This window comes from Gobio gobio (assembly GCF_949357685.1).
Source record: "Gobio gobio genome assembly, chromosome: 22".
Taxonomy (NCBI): Eukaryota; Metazoa; Chordata; class Actinopteri; order Cypriniformes; family Gobionidae; genus Gobio; species Gobio gobio.
Genome location: NC_137118.1, coordinates 9,582,885 through 9,606,633, shown reverse-complemented (window position 1 = coordinate 9,606,633; position 23,749 = coordinate 9,582,885). Strand labels below are relative to the sequence as shown.

The 23,749-nt window shown below is 36.6% G+C and overlaps 1 protein-coding gene across 4 annotated transcripts in view; it reads right to left on the bottom strand.

The window, feature by feature from the left end:
- Nucleotides 1-23,479, bottom strand: part of postna (periostin, osteoblast specific factor a) — a 33,436-nt gene extending 9,957 nt beyond the window's left edge. For 2 of the 4 annotated variants that reach the window (XR_013815546.1, XM_079804079.1), the window contains exons 1-19: nt 23,253-23,479; nt 22,099-22,197; nt 13,405-13,469; nt 12,738-12,895; nt 12,346-12,510; nt 10,920-11,066; nt 10,615-10,753; nt 8,524-8,736; nt 8,201-8,335; nt 7,536-7,684; nt 7,156-7,292; nt 6,932-7,062; nt 6,718-6,848; nt 5,233-5,335; nt 4,739-4,806; nt 4,553-4,598; nt 4,405-4,437; nt 1,333-1,458; nt 1,180-1,245 (exon numbers count right to left, since the gene is read on the bottom strand). Coding sequence is in view for 3 of the 4 variants with exons in the window: in XM_079804079.1 (XP_079660205.1) it covers nt 1,180-1,245; nt 1,333-1,458; nt 4,405-4,437; nt 4,553-4,598; nt 4,739-4,806; nt 5,233-5,335; nt 6,718-6,848; nt 6,932-7,062; nt 7,156-7,292; nt 7,536-7,684; nt 8,201-8,335; nt 8,524-8,736; nt 10,615-10,753; nt 10,920-11,066; nt 12,346-12,510; nt 12,738-12,895; nt 13,405-13,469; nt 22,099-22,197; nt 23,253-23,371 (2,230 nt within the window). In the remaining variant the exon portion in view is untranslated. The remainder of the gene's footprint in view (nt 1-1,179; nt 1,246-1,332; nt 1,459-4,404; nt 4,438-4,552; nt 4,599-4,738; nt 4,807-5,232; nt 5,336-6,717; nt 6,849-6,931; nt 7,063-7,155; nt 7,293-7,535; nt 7,685-8,200; nt 8,336-8,523; nt 8,737-10,614; nt 10,754-10,919; nt 11,067-12,345; nt 12,511-12,737; nt 12,896-13,404; nt 13,470-22,098; nt 22,198-23,252) is intronic. The other 2 variants (XM_079804080.1, XM_079804081.1) reach the window with 1 other exon arrangement.
- Between the last annotated feature and the right edge of the window lie 270 nt (nt 23,480-23,749).

Genomic DNA, 23,749 nt, shown 5'->3' with positions numbered 1-23,749 from the left:
TCTTCAGTGTCACATTATCCTTCAGAAATCATTCTACTATTTAACATTTCTTATCAATGTTGAAAACAGTTGTGCTGCTTAATATTTTTGTGGGAAAACAACAAATGTGATGGAGTTTTTTTTAGGATTCTTGATGAACAGAAAGTTAAAAACAGCATTTATTTTAAATTGAAATCTTTTGTAACATTATTATTATTATAATTATCATGATGAATGTGCCCTTGCTTAATAAAAGTATTAATTTCTTTCAAAAAATGGTAATCTTACTGTTATGGCTTACAGGTCACACAACATTTAATCAACAATTAAACCATACACTTTGACATTATAAAGTTGCATTGTACTCTGTGTGGTTTTAAAAACTGATTGGAACCATGAAAGATGCACAATGCGATAAATGAATGACACATGTGAATGTTCCACTTTAACATCGACTTTTTAAATTAAGCCGTACAAAGACTCCAAATGACTTGACTTTCATAAGTCCCATCTGTATTTCATTTATTTGTCATTAAAAGATATTTCATGGAAAAAGTTTGTCCATCATTTACAAATAAATAAGAGTCCCGCTGTGGGATTGGGTCTCTTACAGGGGTACCCTCGCAAAGGTTCCGGCAATTCTAGATCTGACCAGCCTCAGAGAATTCATCAAGACTTGTGATTGTAAAGTAACATACATTAAAGCCTTTAGAATTTTACAGCCATTCTAAACCCAACTGAACTGGTAAAGTACGGATAACGTGTCTATTTTCTTTTGAGAACAGACTTGAACATGTTGAGGATCTCTTTCTAACCCAGTTCCTACTGCACTAGAATCAATTCTCAAATGTTTAATTCAACCCACTGGACATTTAAATGGAAAATTCTGTCATCATTTACTCACCCTCAAGTTGCTCCAAACCTGTATGAATTTCTTTGTTCTGCTGAACACAAAAGAATGTATATTTTGAAAAACCAAAGAGTTGATGGACCCCATTGACTTCTACAGTATTTTTCCTACTATGGAAGTCAATGGGGTCCATCAACTGTTTAGTTCCCTATATTCTTCAAAATATTTTTTTGTGTTCAACAGAAGAAAGAACATATTACAAGTTTAGAACAACTTGAGGGTGAGTAAATGATGGAAAACTTTAACTCTTAACAACTATACAACCAAATAAAGCTGTTAAAATTAATGACCTTCACCCACGATTCTCTTGATTTCTCCATCAGCATCAATTTCACCATCAGACGAGGCACTGTGAGCTGAGCAAAAACAATGAAGCCAAAATAAATGTTGTGTGTTTAAAAAAATAAATAAACCTTGATAATTATTTTGAAGTTTGGACATACTTTCAATGGCAGTAAGAGACGGCTTTCCTTCAACAACTTTTGTGATGCTCTGATCTCCTTTGACTACTCTTGTAACTTTGGTGAAGCTTGGATCTCTTTCGACTACTCTTGTAACTGTGACGGGACCTGTGGGAAAGATACAGATCCTGTCAGGTGTCAGGTCAAATCATAGTGGCCATGATCTTTTCAAAAATGTTCTCGGTACATGTGAAAAACTAATAATTCAGAGACATTTTTTTTTCTTGGCATCAAGTACAACTGTCTTATACACTACTTTTAAGTTAAAGTTAGGTTTGCTTCCAATTGCAGTAAACTGATTTCTGAAATACATTAATGCATTGTGCCGAAGTGATATCAATCACATGTAAATGATCAAAGATGAGAATGGGAGTTAAAGTCAATCATTAATAGTCAGAGCTGTTAATAAAACCCCTGTTGGCCTTTCTCTCTAGACACTGCATTTCGTGCTACTGCTGGATTCGTTAAACATAAATTAGGATATTCTGCCAAAGATGAGATAAGACATTGTGCACATGCAGCTGTGGATCAGGATTGTGACTTCTTTTGATTGCAGGCTCAGCATAAATGGTACTATCACAAGTTTGTGTGCCCATATAATCTTGGTGAAGGTGGTAAACAGATTTGGCTTGCTGTCTGCTACAGAGGGGCTCGGAGAGGATATTCTACCCGAGCTCCGATTGCCCCCCTATAACAGGCAAAATTGTACAAAAAGGAGGAGCAGGGGAGGAGGAGGGATGCTGCAAGAACTAACAACGGAAGAGGTAAGCTGCTGGTTTTATACCTTGGTATTAATTGAAAGATTAGATGGGCGTACTCCTCCCGAAATTACGTTTAATAACTTCACTTGTGTTTAACTCAAACAGAGTGTGCACAGAGTCTAAATAATAAACTGTAAAAGATAAAATACTACATTATAGACACACACACATACACAGTACAGTGCCGTTTGGGGTCTGTACATTTTTTTTTTCCAGTAATCAAGAAGTCTTGACTGGTGAGCAGACAAGAAGTGTCTACAGAATTAAAAAAAAAACTTTCCTGTGATGCAAAGCTGAATTTTCAGCATCATTACTCCAGTCTTCAGTGTCACATGATCCTTCAGAAATCATTCTACTATTTAACATTTCTTATCAATGTTGAAAACAGTTGTGCTGCTTAATATTTTTGTGGGAAAACAACAAATGTGATGGAGTTTTTTTTAGGATTCTTGATGAACAGAAAGTTAAAAACAGCATTTATTTTAAATTGAAATCTTTTGTAACATTATTATTATAATTATCATGATGAATGTGCCCTTGCTTAAGGGCCCTTATATAAGGCAGCATAACCTCAAAGTTGATGTGTTTGAAGCAGGAAAAATTGGCAAGCATAAGGATTTGATCGAGTTTGACAAGAGCCAAATTGTGATGGCTAAACGGCTGGGTCAGAGCATCTCCAAAACTGCAGCTCTTGTCAGGTTTTCCCGGTCTGCAGTGGTCAGTATCTATCAAAAGCGGTCCAAGGAAGGAACAGTGGTGAAGCGGCAACAGGGTCATGGGCGGCCAAGGCTCACTGATGCACGTGGGGAGTGAAGGCTGGCCCGTGTGGTCCGATCAAACAGAAGAGCTACTGTAGCTCAAATTGCTCAAGAAGTTAATGCTGGTTCTTATTGAAAGGTGTCAGAATACACAGAGCATCGCAGTTTGTTGCGTATGGAGCTGCATAGCTGCAGACAAGTCAGGGTGCCCACGCTGACCCCTGTCCACCGCTGAAAGCACCAACAGTGGGCCTGTGAGCATCAGAACTGCACCACAGAGCAATGGAAGAAGGTGGCTTGTGCTGATGAATCACGTTTTCTTTTACATGACGTGGATGGCCAGGTTCGGGTGTGTCACTTACCTGGGGAACACATGGCACCAGGATGCACTATGGGAAGAAGGCGGATGCAGTGTGATGCTTTGGGCAATATTCCGCCGGGAAACCTTGGGTTCTGCCATCCATGTGGATGTTACTTTGACACGTACCACCTACCTAAGCATTGTTGCAGACCATGTACACCCATTCATGGAAACAGTATTCCCTGGTGGCTGTGGCGTCTTTCAGCAGGATAATGCGTCCTGCCACAAAGCAAAAATGGTTCAGGAATGGTTTGAGGAGCACAACAACGAGTTTGAGGTGTTGGCTTGACCTCCAAATTCCCCAAATCTCAATCCACTCGAGCATCACTGGGATGTGCTGAACAAATAAATCCGATCCATGGAGGCCCCACCTCGCAACTTACAGGACTTAAACAATCTGCTGCAAACATCTTGGTGCCAGATACCGCAGCACACCTTCAGGGGTCTATTGGAGTCCATGCCTCGACGGGTCAGGGCAGTTTTGGCAGCAAAAGTCGGACCAACACAATATTAGGTCATAATGTTATGCCTGATTGGTGTATATATTGGTTGAGCCGATTTTGACAATTATACTCATTAGTTGTACAAAATAGTGACTTTATTTATTAATTTTTTCAAGAAGAAAGGTAGCTCTGCTCTAGGTCGTAACTCTCGTAAACACTGCAAGTACCTAAGCTTTAATCAGTTTTTACTTTCACAAATACACACTTTAAGCCAAGTTTCCAATAGCTTCAATTCACATAAATTCCATTTCAAATTTTCTGAACTTCGACACTCCCTCCTTCTCAACAGGTAGGTCTCCTGCCATGGTCTGAGGCGAAACCCTCTCCCTCTCTGTCTCTAATGGCTCTTTATCTGCTGTATCTGTCCAGCTACTGCTAGAGGAGATGCCAGTGCTGGTTCCAGCCAACAAAACAACATGTGCTCGCTCTCCTCTGGGGCTCTATGATGAATCGGTTTACTTGGAGTTACAGCTGAGGCGAAGTTCAGGTTGTATTGAATAATGATTGAGTAAATACGTAATTGTACAAATACCTAAAAGAGCTTCTGGCGGAGAAGGGCTTGCTTGCCAGAGGAGCTCAGTACTACATATCAAATATATTATTACTTATGGACGTAGAAAGGGGGTAAGTGGATGGCAAAAATAAAATAAATATGATGTAAAATGTTTTACCTTTCTCAATGACATGTGTAGTTATAGTCCTCTCTGCAAGGGGAAACACAATATTCATTAATAAAAAGCATGTTAAATATAACCCATATGTCCTTGATGATGAGATGTTATGTGGAACTGAAACTGAAATGGATGAAACTGAACTTACTGATGAATGTAAGTGGAATCTCACGGTAGGTGAATCCAGATTGAAACTATACACAAACCAAAAATAAATAAATACAATTAAATAAAACCAACTGATAAAACAGGATGTGCGATTGTACGGCGATGGATCTGTTGTATAATGTGAGTCAGTGTTCAAATATGATTTCATGAGTTTGTTCTGCTGTACCTTCAGCTGCATGTATTTGATGAGTTTCTTCAGCAGAATCAATATATCTTCACTGCCAACTGGCAGATCTGTGAAATGCAGTAAAATCCTTTATTAAGCTTCGGGGACTGTGTCTTATGTCTCAGGAATTGTACAGTTATATAAGAGTGGAAAAAACAAGTACATTGAAGATATAGTCGATGCAATTGATTTTGACCAAAATATTGCATCTTAAACATCTTAAAGATATTTGGGTTACACTTTATTTTACAGTGTCCTTGTTACAAATGTTAAATGTACTTACCATAGTAATAACAGTAAATTATACATAATTACAAGTAACTAACCCTAAACCAAACCCTAATCCTACCAAAACCCTATAGTACGTACATGTTGTTAAATATTATCAATCAGTATTTAAATACATAATTACACTGTAACAATGACACCTTAAAATAAAGTGTAAGTAAATTGTATTGCATATAAACGCATATTCATTGCTTTTAATACTATACCTTGAGGGTATAATATAGTCTTCACTACATGGACCACTCCATTGGATGCCATAAGATCAAAATCTGGAACCTCCACTGAATTTACATGGATGGAGTTGTTAACCTGAGTACAAGGTGGTGTTAAATCATTAAATGGCTTTTTGAAAATCAGTCAAACCAAAAATTATTCAGAATTACACAGAAACAGCCATTCACTGCCATTATAAAGCTTGGAAGAGCCAGGACATTTTTTAAATATAACTTTGATTGTATTCTTCTGAAAGAAGAATGCCATAAACACCTAGGATTATTTGAGGGTGAGTAAACCATGGGCTAATTTTCATTTTTGGGTGAACTATACCTTTAACAGCTGATTGGTTGATTGTAATCAATTACATACATTTCTATCAAAGTTAACTGACATTATCAAGATGAATTTGTTCTGACACAGTTTATCTCTGAGCTCTTGTCATATTTTATTACCATTTACTAAACTATAGCGAATACACTGTGATAATGTGAGAAAATGTTGAAGGTGTCTGAATATATTTTGGTTTGACTGTATAATATTATATACATATACAAAATTATATATTTAAAATGCATACAATAATACTGATAAATACAAAATAAATAAAAATAAACAATAACAATATTGTACTCCAAGATTTACGTGAGCCTAAATGGGATGATCTTACAAAACCCTTTGAAACACTTCAGCACATGTAGACAAATACAGCAGCTGGACATCATATTAAGAAGTCACTTCCTAGCTCTGGCTCTGTTTGTGAGATATCTCTTAATAAGTAAAAGTACATTTACAGTGCTGATTTCTGTTTTCAGCAAAGGAAGTGTCTGGACATTAGGAGACCTATTGTTCCAGCTTTTAGAGGGAGTTACGAATGGAGGCGTTTCTGAGATTTGAGCTATGTTGATTTTGATTGATGGCAACAAACGGTCTGGAAGTTATGACCTTATTACTTAGCAATGCTCTAAATTCACACACAAAGAGCCCTATGCCATTGACCCTCTGTCATACACAAACATACAAAATTTGTCCTAATTAGGATGAAATGATGATGTATGACTTTTATAATCAAGTCAGTTTCATACTCAATGTTATCCTTTCGGTCCGGTATCCTGTAAAGGATTTACGTGAATAGTCTGGATTTGGTTCATGGAATTTTTGAGAACAGACACAGGAAACTTGCTCTGCGTCTAATTGCATTGTCTGACGATAATCACATGTCAGGTCCTTCCTCTCTTGTGCTACAAAAACATTAGTATTGGACCAAATTTAAAAGTCACTCTTTCAGAGTCTAAAAGTTTTGTTATGGAGGGTGCAAAGGCCTTTAAACATGAATTATGTAACTGGAAAAGCTAATTATCAGACATTTTTAAACAATCACTGTTGGGAAAAGGCTGACATTTGGTGTTTAATCAGATAGACTTGGCTTGTTAGTCGCTAAAAACCAGGACTGATTTAGATCTTATCAATGTACTTACAGACAGCACTTGAAGGTTGCTGCCCTGTATGGTCTTGAGAAGATTAGTCACTCCACCCTCCAGTCCTCCATTAATAAAGACGCCATTGCTAAAATGGTAGAGCAGGATTGCCCTGAGGGCATTGCTGTCACCTGGATAAGAGAATAGTCACTGGTCACCTGTGAGGTAACAGACCAAGCAATTGTTGGACATGTTAGAGGGAAAAATTGTGTACTTTTTAAAAGAGCAATGTCTTCCTCTGTCAGAGTGCCAAAGGCAGCATCGATAGGGGCAAAGAGTGTGTAAGATCCCTCCTGCTTCAGGAGGTCTGTCAGTCCAGCACTCTCCATCAGAGACAGGAAGATTCTGGAACAGTTCATTAAATAGTACTTTAATACTATAAAATGTGTATATATTAATACAATAGTAATCATTTTCACATCATGATGATAATCTCACTTGAATCGTCCTTCTTTCAAGAGCAGCTCATAGATGGTCGTCTGGGGCGGCTGGATCAGGGACCTCGTGAGATGAAGGACTCCGTTACTGCCTTCTCTGCTGCCTCTGACCATACATGCATTTTCAATACACACAGCCTAATACACACACATGAGGAGAATGAAATGTTATTTGTGTTTTGGACATTTTACAGAGTATTGAGAACAATATTGTCAGACAACGAGAAATTTCCGGTCTTACCTGAAGCAAATATATAAAAGTTAACAGAGCAATAAAGAGTATAACAAGTGGTTGTTAATACAGTAATTGTTTGCAGGTACTCAATCTTTCTCTAAGTCTCTTTCTCTTAGACAAAAACAATATGAGTCTTTGTTTCTCACCGTGCGATAAATAAAAACTCTGAGCAGTTTTCCTCCAAGGGTCTCAAGCAGCTGGCCGTTGTAGAGTTCATTCAGAGAGACCTTGAATTTCAGGATGTGGTTTTCGAGAATAATCCTCAGGAGACGCTGATCCATGGACATTACCTCATCTGAGGAGACATTTGAAGTTATTTTGACATATTAAGCAGGACTGAGTGGTATTCAGAAGTGTAACTATATTAAATCCAAAGTGAAGATAAAAAATATATAGGGAGCCTTCGCTCCCCATGTGCATCAATGAGCCTTGGCCGCCCATGACCCTGTCGCCGGTTCACCACTGTTTCTTCCTTGGAACATTTTTGATAGATACTGACACTGAAGAACACCCCACAAGAGCTGTAGTTTGGCAGATGCTCTGACCCAGTCGTCTAGCCATCACAATTTGGCCATTGTCAAACTCGCTCAAATTCTTGCGCTTGCCCATTTTTCCTGCTTCTAACACATCAACTTTGAGGACAAAATGTTCACTTGCTGCCTAATATAGCCCACCCACTCACAGGTGCCGCGATGGATGAAGAGATAATCAGTGTTATTCACTTCACCTAATGTTATGCCTGATAGCATTAAACAGTTATCTCTACAGAAACGTCCTGTATTTTGCTTACAGAGTCATGAGGCCAACTCACCAGAGAAGGCTCCATTTAGCGGGGCGAGAAGAGTATACTCAGTCCCAGGCTGCATGGCAGCAGAGAGGCCGAGCTCAGACACCATGTCACCGAAGATGCTCTCAGATTTGTCCACAAGCTCCATCACCTGCTTGGCTGCAAAACATGCAAAAGATACACAGTAATCGCAACTTCAGATTGAGATTTAGATGTTATATTAGTGCCAATAAAGTTGTATAATATCTGCTAATGTATGACACGTTAGTGTGATTGTTTTGGGTGAGCTATCCTTTTAAGATCAAATAATGTCAGGTTGAACCCAGAAGGCTTGTATAGAGTCTCACCCGAGTCAGGCATGAGCACCTGGTCGATCAAATGAATGACCCCATTGCTGGTGACAATGTCCTTCTTCAGCACCATCTTGATACCATTGACTGTAAGACTCTCACCGTCACATCCAATCTCAATATTACTGCCCTCAAGAGTCCCGTAGATGGAGCCCGCCATAATGGCCTCAGAGCATTGCACTGAGTTCAGGAGGTGGTACTTTAAAAGGGCTTGGAAAAATAACCAGAACGAGAGAGATAAAGAAAGATTAAGTGACAGATAAGTGAAAGATAATGAGTGTGGTGATCTAAACTGTTGAATTGTCTTCAGAAAGCTTCAGGCTATAGACCTCCAAAGACAATTAAAAACACAGAAGCTCATGTTGACCACTGGGACATCCGCCCAGTTCTTCCTGTGCGGGGGCAATCTGGTGGAGAGTTGAGGCTCTTACATCAACTGTGAGCTGTGATATCACTTTCCCAGCAGCTGAGCTTATTTCCTGCATCTGTTTAAACAGTACATGTATGTGCATTCTGACAACTTTTAAGTGCCTCGCCAAACTAAAATCCCCTTTCTAAGACACTGATTTCAAAATGGCCTTCTTTGAATCTACACTTTGCAATATGGGCTACTGTGTAACAGTCTGCTGTGGGGTCAACATCAATGCACAAGGGTGGCCACAAAGGGAAAATGGGATACCTAAGAGCAGTGGTTTACAATTCAATAATGACTTTATCTTTAGGGAGTAATTTCTCAGCTAAATATGATGTGCGATTAATTTGCGATTAAATAATCGCCACATTGTGTAATTAATGAGATTTTAAATTAGTTTAGTTTTTTTCTATATGCTATTGACCTATAACCAGAACCCTGATGTCTGCTCTAATGATTTGTTTTTGCACACTGCATTTACATCAGTAGGCTTGAGATAATTTCCCTCAGAAGAAATTCATGTTAACATCAAAGCTAGACTTTGCTTTGAATAAGGGTTCTTTTCTTATAACACTTTTCCTTTAATGATAAACTCTAAAAGGTCACACAGATTAGATTAGTTGTAAAGAGACCCACTTTTTAGCCAATATTTGCTGTCTATTCTTTGTGAGACCTACTGTTACAACACTTATAATTGTCTGGCCACAAAATACCTAAACCGTTTCACCAGAATCCGATGAAGTATTATTCAACATCTAAGCATTTCCCATCCTGATAGACGTCTTGACCAAACTTGATTTTGGATCCCTGTGTTGCTGCGGTCAGGTCTGCTGTTTGCCCGCCGTCTGAGAATGTGGCTCTGCTTGGATTGGACTGCATTTTTGGAGTTTACTTAAAACATGAGGTTGCTAGTCTTTCAAAACTTTGAGGGTGATTATTTCTTCCTGTGCATGTTTTGTGTGCACATACACAGCCGTTCAAAAGTTTGGGGTTGGTAAGATTTTTAAACTGTTTTTGAAAGAAGTCTCAATTGCTCACAAAGGCTGCATTTATTTGATTAAAATACAGTAAAAACTGTAATATTGCAATAATTACTATTTAATTTAACTTTTATTAAATGTTTTAAAATGCAATTTATTCTTATGTCAGCAGCCAGTAATCAGTGTCACAAAATACAGTACAAATAGTAATACTGTGAAATATTATTACAATTTAAAATAAGCGTTTTCTATTAGTTTTCTTAGCATCATTACTCCAGTCTTCAGTGTCACATGATCCTTCAGAAATCATTCTAATATGCTAATTTGAAGAATAATTCCTTATTATCAAGACAGTTGTGCTTCTTAATATGGTTGTGGAAACCATTATACTTTTTTGAGGATTCTTTGATGAATAGAAAGTTAGAAAGAACAGCATTTATTATTTGTAAAAGTCTTAACTGTGACTTTTGATCAATTGAATGCATCCTTGCTGAATAAAATAATTATTTCAAAGGACCACAAACATTTAAAAGGACTTTGTGATGAAGACTTTAAAACCACAGTAGCAGTATTTCTGATAGTATTAATACTAGCTTTGTAATGCATCAAGACATTACATGCATCAAGACTTACATTTATACTGTCTAAATAATGTTCTGTGGTTGTGGTCTACTAGACAATAAGTAATATGCTTACCTTCAAGTACAGTTTTGTCACTCATAAGTCTCTCCATGTCGCTGTTTAGTTTATCAAAGGCCTCGTTGGTTGGAGCAAAAAGTGTGTAGTGTCCGGGCTCGCCCAGTTGATCCTGGAGACCTGAAGTCACAGCAACCGTCTATAAAAGATGTTAAACAAAATGTTTGTCTAAGACTCTCAGAAATCATATGCCCCTACTGAGGAATAATTTTTCATCTGTAATGGGGTCCTATCAGAAGTTCCGCAAGCCTCCAAGGAGTTTTTATCATATTCGTTTACAAAACCACAGTCATAAAAACACATACGTTCAGTGTAGACAGCTCATCATTGTTTTCGAGCACATCCTTCATCGTTTGGCTTGTGGCGCTGATGACCCGATCAATGACATGCACAACTCCATTAGTGGCCACCTGGTTGCCGTGAATGATCCGGGCACAGTTCACAGTGACAACCTGTAAAACATTGAAAGTCATTTAGTGACTTTAAACTGAAATGAAAGGGATAGTTCAACCAAAAATGAAAAAGATGTCATTGTTTACTCTTCCTAATGTCATTCCAAACCTGTACAACTTTATTACTTCTTTGGAACACAAAATAAGATATTATTTTTTGTCCACTCAGTGAAAGTCCAATGTTGTTTTGGACCCCATTGCATAGTTGAAAACTTAAAATAACTTCTCTTGTTTCACAGAAGAAAGAAAGTTTAACAGGTTTTAAACGACACAGGATGACTATATGATGGCAGGATCTTCAAAGTGTTCATAAAAGTTTTGCAATTGTTAACTGAAACTAAAAACATTTAAAAATTATTTTAGTTAACTGAAATAAAGTAGGAATAAAATACCAGTAATATTTCTTTTTGTCCACTCAGTGAAAGTCAATGCGGTCCAATCAATGTCGATTTGGAACCCGTTGACTTGTATTATATGCCCAAAAATGTCTGAAACCTTCTTTAAAATATCTTTTTTTGATTTGATTTTGAAATTATACAGGTTTGAAACAACATGAGGATGACTATATGATGGCAAGATCTTCAAAGTGCATTTCATTATCAGTTGTGACCCTGGACCACAAAACCAGTCAAAAGGGTCTTTTTTTTTTATTGAGATTTATACATCATCTGAAAGCTGAATAAATAAGCTTTCCATTGATGTATGTTTGATATTTGTTAGGAAAGGACAATATTTGACCGAGATATGATTATTTGAATCTGGAATCTGAGGGTGCAAAAAAAATCAAAATATTGAGGAAATCACTTTTAAAGTTATCCAAATGAAGTCCTTAGCAATGCATATTACTAATAATAATACATTTTTGATATATTTACGGTAGAAAATTTACAAAATATATATATTTTTTGACCCATACAATGTATTGTTGGCTATTGCCACAAATATACCAGTGCCACTTATGATGGGTTTTGTGGTCTAGGGTCACAATTTTGTAATTGTAAACTAAAACTAAAAACAATAATTTTCGTTAACTGAAATTTTTATATTTTATTTCTGCTTTAAGCTTAAAAAATGAAACAAAATTAGAAATGTTCAACTAATTGAATTACAAAAAAATAATACAATTACAAAAGATCTAAAACAGAAATAAATTAGGTAAGCTAAATTGAAAAATCACTGAAAATATACAAATAAAAGTTCATTCAAAATATTAAATAATACTATATAAATAATAGTAAAAAGCATATACACAGTCAATTTAAATAAAAGAGAAACATACTCCATTAGAGTAGTGATTGATATAGAGGCCTTTTTTGTTATTCATGGACACCAGGGTCATATCATTCTTCAGGTCTTTAGTGAGAAGACGTTTGTTGACCATGTGATAATAGAGTGCATTGTAAAGCTCAATGTTTCCCCGGTTGACCATGGCAGCTTTCGATGCCTGCAAATATACAGAAATAGTGTTTAAATGTAGGAGCTTTGCTCTAGGAAAAAAAGTTAGCAGAAAATTACAGCATGACAACATATAACCCTTTACTTCTTTTTAATAAGTTCCATTCAGTGCTCCAAGTGCTGATTAATAACACATACATTTGATAACTGATTTAAACATAGCATGCAAATACTGCGGCTCAAATGAAGTAGAACATGGCTTGAAATACAACTCACAGGATCTAACTCTTCCCAGGCATCATCACTGGGTGCAAACATTGTGTAAGATCCTGCTCCCTCGAGTTCTTCCCTCAGTTTGGATTGGTTGGCGTAGCGCTGGGTGATCTTGGCTTTCACCAGATCCAGGGTGCCGTAAACACTGTCAATAGGGGCCACTGGGTAGTGGAGCAAAGTTTACAGAAAATAAGCGCAAACAGTCTCATGCACAGTTTCTATCAAATAAATAGATTCTGTATAGAGCACATAATACAGCATATAATTCAAAGTCAGATGATGTGAACCTCGGGTCCACGTTCAAGACAAGCTGTGGCTCATTAACCTCATATATAAGAACAGCCAGCTGGGTCTGGGTTTTGTTTAGAGAACAAAAACTAATGTTCTCCTCCACTGAACTCATAGCCAATGAATAACCTCACATTTAATCTAAGCATGACCTTAAACTGAAGTCAAATGTATTGTAATTGTTGGCGCAATCCAGTATACCAACAAAAATAACCATAAGTATTAAACTTTGACATGTGAATGTTAAGTTATTTGCGCTACAGACATGATTGACACCTCAAATCGTGCTGCTTGGGCTTAGCAATCATATAGCAAATTACTAACAACCACTCAACAAACTCACTATGTAAAATTCCTATTGATGGAATGAATGAATACAGACCTGCTGGGCACCCAAGCTTCCCGTCTAACTTCATATAACCTGGGCAGCACTCATATAATATCATCCTGCATAGAATAAGGGAAAAAAGAGTCAAATTATTGAAACAGTACCATAAACGTCATATTCAAATGATGTTGTTGAGATCATCGTTTTTGGTCAGAATTAAAAATATTTTATTCTCAACCTAATTTTTTCCTGTTATAAAATGGAAGAATTGACATTTTGTTCGTATTCGGTCCAGAAAACTCTTTTATAAAAATATTTTAGCATGTCTTGTTCATTTTTAAATGTACACAGATGTGTCTTTTTCATATAAAACATGTTTGTTCAACCATCTGGACTTTTATCTGGATTTGTTTTGAATTTAGAGTTGCCTTTCCCTCTACATTTTTGCCGTTGTAAATCAAAATGTGACTCAAACTGCATGCTGGACCTAATATTATTCATGGCTACAAATAAGATACACATATGATGTAAATGTGTATCTTACTTGTAGCAAGCCATGAGCCCACCATCATTTTCTATCAATATTTAGAAAAGACACAAGAAAGAAAAGAAAATCAATATATTACAGCAAGACAACTATAACTTCTCCTCAGAATACTTATACCCAGCAAGCAATAACCATAATTTCACCGTCTCGGTTAGCTATAGATCCAATATACCCAGCTATGAGTTACCCACTTCTAGTCAAAACAACCTTGAATTTGGTTACATGTCATTTTTGCCAAAATAACTTGCGAGATTTAGGATAATCTGCCATGTAAGCAAAATCAACAGTGATCACAAGGTGTTTGGTTTCATTTCTTTGACATGTTCATGTTCTAGATGACTAGTCTATTCTTTCTTGGGCTATGGTTAGACGTCTACTAAATTTCCACTGACAGCCTAAATTTTGCCCTATTTTAGCCTAGACGTCAGGGCTGTGTTTGGACGGCTATTAGACGTCTTTTAAATGCAAAATTGCTTGCTGGGTATGTTTTATGACAGTAGGTTCCACAGCATTACCTCATCTGCAAATCCTCAAGTATTTGACAACATAAGAGGGCAACGATTCAAATCTGAGCCAGGCCTGTCAGAGAAAGTCTGAAACGTGTGAGGTCATTGCCTCGGGCTGTTTTGACAGCATCATGATTGATGTTTATTTTTGACAGTAACTTCAACCGGTATCTCTATCTCTATAGTATATCTGGCATGCAGTGTGGAAAAATGTGAAGCATTCCAGTGGTTTATTGAACACATCAAGAGCGTACAGGTTGATATGTGCTCTCAGAGGACATTTTATTGCTACAGGTTAGATTTCATTTAAGCATCAGCTTTGTTTTAAATGCTGTTCAATAAATTCCTATGGGAATTTAAAATTTGATACAAATTTAGCCAGTAGCAGACATAAAATTACCATCCCAACAATTTAAGGTCTTTATACACCACTGAAAACATAGTTACAGTATGCATATTATATTGCAATTCTGTCAATGCAGCTACTAGCTACTCTTTGCTGTCTCAGATGACATCTTCGTCCTGTGTCGGCCACCGTAGATTATCTATGTGCTTTGAAAGGGAGGGGTGAGCGGTGGACGGTTGCAATAAAATGTATACAGTGCACCTTTAAAGGCCCGTTCACACCAAGGACAATAACTATAATGATAATGATAAAGATATAGTTCTAAATATCATTTGCAGAGTTCACACCACAGCTGTAACGATAATGATATAGAGAAACGATATCGTTGGAATCACAATTTCAGAACAATTTTATCCAGCTGATGAACGATAAAAACGTCAGCCAGTCAAAATCCATCCTGCTGTAATGAGCTAGAGCATTTAAAGTGACAGACAAGCACACGCTTAGAAAAAACAGAACAATATTGTCCACTGGTGTGGATGCTAATCTAGTTATTTTTATAGTTATCATTCTTGGTGTGAATGGGCCTTAAAGGAACATGCCACTTTTTAGGCTCATTTTCCAACTCTCCTAGAGTTAAACAGTTGAGGTTTACCGTTTTCGAATCCATTCAGCCGATCTCCGGGTCTGGTGGTAGAACAGCTTAGCATAGCTTAGCATAGATCATTGAATCTGATTAGGCCGTTAGCATCTCGCTCAAAAAAATGACCAAAGAGTTTCGATATTTTTCTTATTTAAAACTCGACTCTTTTTTAGTTTCATTGTGTACTAAGACAGACGTAAAATAAAAAGTTGTGATTTTCTAGGCAGATATGTACGGAGCCCCGCACATGACATGCAAGAAAAAAAAGTAAAGCATGCGCACAGGTTACTAATTCGTTCCCTCGATTTATAAATCATGCGCACGATTTACTATTTCGTTCCCTCTATTTATAAATCGTGCGCACGTTTTACTAATTCGTTCCCTTAAATTGCTAAATCGTACACACGATTTACTAATTCGTTCCCTCAATTTAAAAATCATGCGCATGATTTAGCAAATCAAGGGAACGAATTAGTAAAACGTGCACACGCTTTATAAATCGAGGGAACGAAATAGTAAATTGTGCGCACGATTTAGCCTACTAGTTTTTTACTGCATGTCATGCGCGGGGCTCCGTAGATTTGGCTAGGAACTATACTCTGATTCCTGCGTAATAATCAAGGAACTTTGCTGCCGTACCATGGGTGCAGCGGCACAATAATATTACGCAGAAATGACAGTATAGTTCCTACCCATTTCGGCCTAGAAAATCACAACTTTTTATTTTCCGTCTGTCTTAGTACATGATTTAACTACAGAAGAGTCAAGTTTTAAATAGGCAAAATATTGAAACTCTTTGGTCATTTTGAGCGAGATACTAACGGTCTAATCAGATTCAATGATCTATGCTAAGCTCTGCTAAAAGTGCTACCGCCAGACCCGGAGATTGGCTGAATGGATTCAAAAACGGTAAAACTCAACTGTTTAACTCTAGGGGAGTTGGCTATTGAAAATGAGCCTATTTTCAAAAATAGTAGTGCGTTACTTTTATGGCAATTTTTAACGAAACATTCAGCTGTATCATTTTGCAAACATTATGGGAATGTTACTTTTGAATGGTCTTGGAATGTTCTGAAACAAGGAGTAACATTTCTTTCTGACAATGTTCCCTGTTAGCTGGGATGTATGTGATAGACCAGATAATAATTTTTTTTTTTTTAAAGTACAAATTTTAAATTGAAATCTTTTAATGCCAGACTTTTTATTTGGGCAAATCTGAGGACAGTACAGATCTCCTTTGAAACTCAAGAGGAAATACATTTGGTACACTTAAAAGCCTTTTCCTCATGAAGAAAAAGATTAAAAATAGATGTTCACTCTCAATTATGTCTAAACTGCAATATTAACATATATATATATGTTATATATATACTATATTAAAAAATATATAGTATGTGGGAAAAAGCTGAAGAAAGAAAAATCTCCTTCTCATGTTAAATATCTTAATTTGTATTAAAGTTTTTTTTAAATGTTTTATTATTATATATTTAGATGTTTATTAAATGGTTAGTTCACCCAAAAATGAAAATTCTGTCACGTTGTTCTAATGTCTTCTCTTCCCCGTCACTCTCTTAGGTTATTCAGGTTGCCTTTCTAGTGTTTTTTGCACAAAAAGTATTCTCGTTGTTTCATAACATTATAGTTGAACCGCTGGAGTCAGATATTCTGGGCCTTGAAATTGGTAATAACATTGCTGTCTATAGGGAGGTCAGAAAGCTCTCGGATTTCACCAAAAATATCTTAATTTGTGAAGGTCTTACTGGTTTGGAATGACAAGAGGGTGAGTAATTAATGACAGAATTTTCATTTTTGGGTGAACTATCCCTTTAAGAGTAAACAATAATTTGAATCTTGGCCACTTGCCTAAAGCTAAAGTTCTAACCTTGTATTTAAAAAAGAGGCTTTCGAACAGCTGTCTCCAGATGGCATGCATATAATTCTCCCATGACTAATGTCATTCCTCGTAGGTCTTAGCGAGAGATGTGTTTTTGAGAATTATCGTGCCATGTAGCCCTGCTGTTTGTCAGATATGGTGGGAAGCATGCACCTGACACTGCACAGATAAAATTGCTCTTTTTCTCTTTTTTTATCATCATCATGATAGCGTCTAGAGGCGCAGACGTTGCAGCTGTGGTGGAGTTCATCCACTGACACGGAACAATGTTCCCAGTGTTGATGAAGGAAGGAAAAAGGAAGCCAGCGGGACCCCTGAGAGAGGCTTGACTCAAACTTTCCCCAAGGCGGCCAGAGAGAGACAGCAAGCTGGGCAGCTCCGGACCTACTGCTGCCCAGATTTTAGTCAGGGGGAACTGGGGGGAGATGCCAGTGGGGTGATTTTTTTTAGCTTTTATTATTTACCTCCCAGTAGACACATTCAAAATTGCTTTCATATGTTTTCTACAGTGACCAGAGAGGCTGCAGCCATACTGTTAATGCTGGAGGAAATCCAAGAGAAAAACAACACTGCAGGTGAAAAAAAGGATTTAGAATTTAGTTGTAGCCTATCATAAATCTCACAGGACATTGATTAACGTATGTAGGAGACTCTTTGTAATTCTTTATAATTCTATGTAAGCCTCTTTTGAGAATGTTGAACTGGGGAAAATGGTTATGATAGAACTCAAAGCTTAAAAAGGGTCTGAGCACATATTATTTGCTTTCTCTCTTCCAAAATCAATGTATGTCTGATGACTACACACAAAAATAAGTTTATTCAAGTGTGCAATTAGTAGGCCTATACTTATTTTAAACAAAAAAATAAGAAAGTATATTTTCAGTCAACTTTTAATGTACTTCTCAGAAATATACTTGACATTGCACTTATATTGACTTATGGGTCAATGACATGAAAACTTATTTTTTTGTCCGAATTCATTATTTTCCTAAAAAAATAAAAAAAATATGTCACATATCAAATTGATCTACAATATTTCCTTTATAAGATAATCTTTTAATTTCAACGTGAAATTCAATTGACTTTTTGAGTTGTGGTGTTTCAAAGACCTAAAATGTCAGGTGGTGCGACCAGCACATTTACATTTAAAAGTATCTATTCCCACTGTAATTGCAAAATGAAGTAAGAAATAAAAATGTAAACCATTATATAATGCATACAAATAATAATAATATTAAAAAAAACATAACTCCTTATGGAAAATTGTGTTCTGAACACAGACTAAAAGGGTAATACATAGAAAAGGAAAAGGGAATTTACCATGTGATATGCATTTTACAATGATTCATATGTATATTGTTTATGTCTATTATTTTAAATGAATATATGGTCACACCACCTGACATTTTCTGGGTGGTAAAATCAGAAATCTTGTTTAATAATGAATTAATGCTGTCTTAAAAGCTGTAAAACCAATATGAATCAACACCATACATTTTTTGGACATAAAAATGCATTTTAAATCTTTTTTGCTTAAAATCATTGTTTTATCTTAAAAAAATTATTATTTTTCTGATTTGTCATTGACCCTTATACTGATCAAAAAGTCTAAGGGCGCATGGTCTGACGTGCATGGCGCAGTTGCACTTAGGGCGTGTCCGAATCCACTTTTGCTAGTTTAAATATGGAAAAAACGGTATGGTCCACCAGGCACTTGGTCTAAAAGGGTTGTACCTAGTCTCTTAATGAGTCATGGGTGTGTTTTGGACATAACGTGCATTAAACCAATCAGAGTCTCATCTTCCATTCCCAGTTGCACTCGCACCATGGAGGATTCGCTATTTACATGGTGGAATTTGCGAGCAGAAAGACTGAACGCTCCTCCAGAGAGGAATCCTTTTATTTTGGCATTTATTTTGGCATCTTTGTGCGCTGCTGCGCTTCCGTGTGTGTAATAAGCAGAGTGTAAGCGTGTTGTGCATCCGCCTATAGGCACATATTACTAACGCACCCTTTAAATAACACAAAAAATACTGTGCTATTGACTTTAGACCAGGTTTTTGTTGGTCAATGGCGCAGTCGTTTTCAGTTGCCTCAAAATAGCAACGTGCCAACAATGCGCCTGAACACACCTCGTTTTCAGACCAGCACGCCCACGGGCGAACAGATGGGCGCGAGTGCATTTGCTATTTAAACAACGTGGAGCTGGACATGAAAATGATATCTGCGTCTGGCTGAAACTAGCAAAAAACACTTGCGTCGCGCCTGACGTCGCATTGTGCCGGGTGTATGATAGGGCCCTAAGTATATTTAGACTAAATTAATTTTCACATAGTTTTACATACTGTCTAATAAACTTACATTGTTTGAAAATATTGATTTATAAAGAAAACTGATATGTTCCTAATTCTGAATTTTTGTGTAGGCTAGTGTACATAGGAATTTCCAAACTTTACTCTTTCCCTGGCACTGATTGGATTTTCTGGCTATCCGTGTTTTCACTGTTATAACGGTAGGGGGCGCTGATACGCATCTTCTAGTACAGAATCTCCTGATCAAAACACAGGTGAAGAAGAAGCAGAAACAAGTGATAGAAGATTGCTTATGCAAATTTAAAACAACACGATCATCAAACATTAAACAGCATATAAATCAAAACTGTCTAATGTTACAGAATGAAATGGCGAACCCATGAAGAGGAAACGACTCTGAAACTTTGGGGTTGTTGATGGACTCAATCCACTCCATCTGTGTTTTGATCATCGTTCTGAATCTGATCCATCCAGATGAAGTCTTTTGACAAAAATACAATTTTCTCAGCTTTTTGCTAAAAATGTTTTATTTTTTATGAAACATTCAAGTGTTTATAAAAAAGAACGCATGGAGCTAGAATAAAATGTTTTTAAATGGAAAGATTTAAAGAACAGTTAAAGGTATATTTCAAGTATAAAATAATGCCTAAATAGAAACATAGTAGTACAGTGAAAGTGCAAAATAATATATAAACAGAAAAGTATTATGTTATGTTAACTTAAAGAAACTTACAAGTATTCTTGCAGTATAAAACTACTGAACTGGTGACTGAGGGTACACTGAGGGTACATTTCAAATTGTACTTTCATTAACTAAAAAATAGCTGCAAGTATTAAAATAGTAAACTACTAGTATACTTATAAGTTCACTTGTACTACAGATGCAGTACAAACGAGAAACATAGTTTTGATCTAGTTGTGCACTTAAAGTTTTCACTTTTAGTTCACTACTGTTACACTTACAGTACACTTAAACATATACTTTTATATACTAAAAGTGGGCCAATGTAGTCCCAATCAGTATTGAAATAGTAAATGTATATGTTTATGTATATTGATATTAGTATACTTAAAAAATATACTTGAACATTACTTAAGTATACTTCATAAAATGAAAATTTTTTGTAAGGGCAGGCATGAAGAAGAAGAAGAAGCAGTCCTTTAGGTTTCTGGACATGCTGGTGCTGCACAATTAAACACAGCCACACACACACACACGTTTGTTTTTGTGAAATGTGAGGACATTCCATAGGCGTAATGGTTTTTATACCGTACAAACCGTATTTTCTATCCCCTTACACTGCCCCTGCCCCTAAACCTAACCCTCACAGGAGACTGTGCAGTTCACTTTCTGTGAAAAAAACCTTGTTCTGTGTGATTTATAAGCATTTTGAAAAGTGAGGACATGGGGAACGTCCTCATATTTCACCCTCTTTTTGTAATACCTGTCATAGCCATGTCATTATACACATTTGTGTCCTGATATTTCACGAAAACATGCCCACACAGCCTCACACACACACACACACACACACACACACACACACACACACACACACACACACACACACACACACACACACACACACACACACACACACACACACACACACACACACACACACACACACACACACACACACACACACACACACACACACACACACACACACACACACACACACACACACACACACAGTACTATAAAAACAAACAACATGAACAATGAACACAAATGACCATTTGTATCAACAAAGATAAATGCAGATACATAAGATCAAAAGGTACAAAAAAAGAAAAGAAAAAAAGAACAATCAAACACAGATATTTCCTTAGGCCAAATGTTTTTCTCTGTTCTTACACATATTGAATATCTCTGCCAGTGGAAAGGCTGAGTTGAGCCTGCAAAGTTTAGCCTGCCAATTACTAGTCACCAGTCCCTAAGGCTTCCATCACAGTCTTATAGAGCCCAGAAACAAGCTTACATCATCCTCTCAGCGAAGAGATTTAAGGAGAAAACTGAGAGAGAAGCCACTGGAGCAATAAATATGTCATAGTCAGCACACATGTGCTGCGGTTTATCTGCCATAAACAAGTACAGTTAGATGCACTCAGCTGACAACTGTTCTTTCTACCTGCTGCGAGCTGAGAGAAATCCTCCAAAGTGTAATATGTTTTTGTGTCATAAATCATCTCACTCTAGGGAGCATTTACACTCTGGACCAGCTTGGTTTGGCAAAGTTCTTGAATCATTACTAATACAAAACAACAAACCTGAACTGTATGAAGTGTACGTAACAGTTTCAAACGCTTCTGTTTCATTCACTATGAACACACCCTACGGCACAGAACAAGCCTAATCAATGTAATCCGTCACCATCGTGACCCACCTTCACCCTGAGAACCACAGGCACTGTTTCAGAGTGACCTCTGATGAGATCACGGCCAGAAACCAGGCTAAAGCGGAGAGTGTCAGAGTGAAAAGCGATGGATGACTTACGCCTTCTTGCCACAGATAGATTTCTTGTACCAGTTCCTGCATGTGCTGAAGTACTTTTTCTTCGTCCCCATGACCTGCTGTAAAGCGCACACATTGGGCCTGGAAAAAAAAAAGAGTGTGGTGAGAGCATGTGTGTTAAGATGTAACCCTCTGGGGATGGTTGATAACTGCAGACATGACAGACTTACAGGCCACAGGGGTGTTCAATTAGGCAGGTGATTATATAGAAGTCCTGACAAATTGCTTTAAAAAGCTACTTTAAAGTCCTGAAAAATTGCTTTAAAGAGCTGACTGAATAAATCGCCTTTTGGTCTATTTATGTTTTAGAAATACATTTCTGGTTAATGAATAAAAATAGCTAAAAAAATGCTGCATTTTGAAATGACGAGATACGCCGATTTCTGTAATTGTGAAGTTTAGCAAAATAAAAATAAAAACATTTGACTGTTTGTCCTCTAAAACAGAAATATTATATCATAAATATATTTATAAAATGTAATCTTTCAGATTCAGTTCTAATTAAATGCACAAGAATGTTTTTTTATATTAGATTTTATATAGATATATATTATATGATTGTATGTTAGGTTGATATTGTATGTAAGACATACATGTTGTTTATATATATATATATATATATATATATATATATATATATATATATATATATATATATATATATATATATATATATATATATATATATATATATATATATATATATATATATATATATATATATATATATATATATATATAGAGAGAGAGAGAGAGAGAGAGAGAGAGAGAGAGAGAGAAAGAGAGATTAAATAGATAAAATGCTTATTTTGTGTTTCCTTGTAATTTTTCCCCCCATTACAAATATTATGTCAGAATCATTTAAGTGAAAAGCTAACAAAATAAGATTGGATTTGGTAGGTATATAGCTTGGTACATATCAAAAATTATGATATTATTAACCAAGAAACAGTACAAAATCATTTTATGTTTACGCATCATAATGCTTCTTGTTGTTTTAGTTTTGTAATGGTTTAAATTGCATTTTGAGTCCCAGCATTTCAATGTGTGTTTTATGTTTGAAGTCATTAACAATATTAACCAAATTAACCACCCTTTTCCAAGTCAGCAAAGGTGAACTTTTAAAACAATCTTACCCTTCCTTCTTAGCCCTGATGCGACTGTGTGTGACTATCTTGTCATAGGCTGAAGAATCCACCTGGTCCAGGGAAGAAAGTGCCAGGATGGTGAAGGTGGCCGTGAATAAGAATATCATACTGAAGAATATCCCCTGCAGACCAAACCTACTCAAAAAACAGAAGGAATGGGAACGAGCAACAGGGAACCTGACTTTATATCACCCCTCCCCTTCTCTTTCTGTCTCAAACACACACAATGACAGAGATTAATAAAGAGAGAGAATCAACCTGCTTCCTATGGATCCGCCCCCTCCATGAGAACCCTGCACGCCTAAGAAGGACCTTCCATATTTACAGAGAGAGAAAGAAGAGAGTCAGAGGGTCTTACAATAGTATGACCATCTGGAAATGTTTAGGTGTATTACATATAAAATATCTACATTATATGCATATTTTTCATTCAAAAATTCTGCAAGCATTACACTTTTTTTGTATCATTATAGCTCAATATTAAT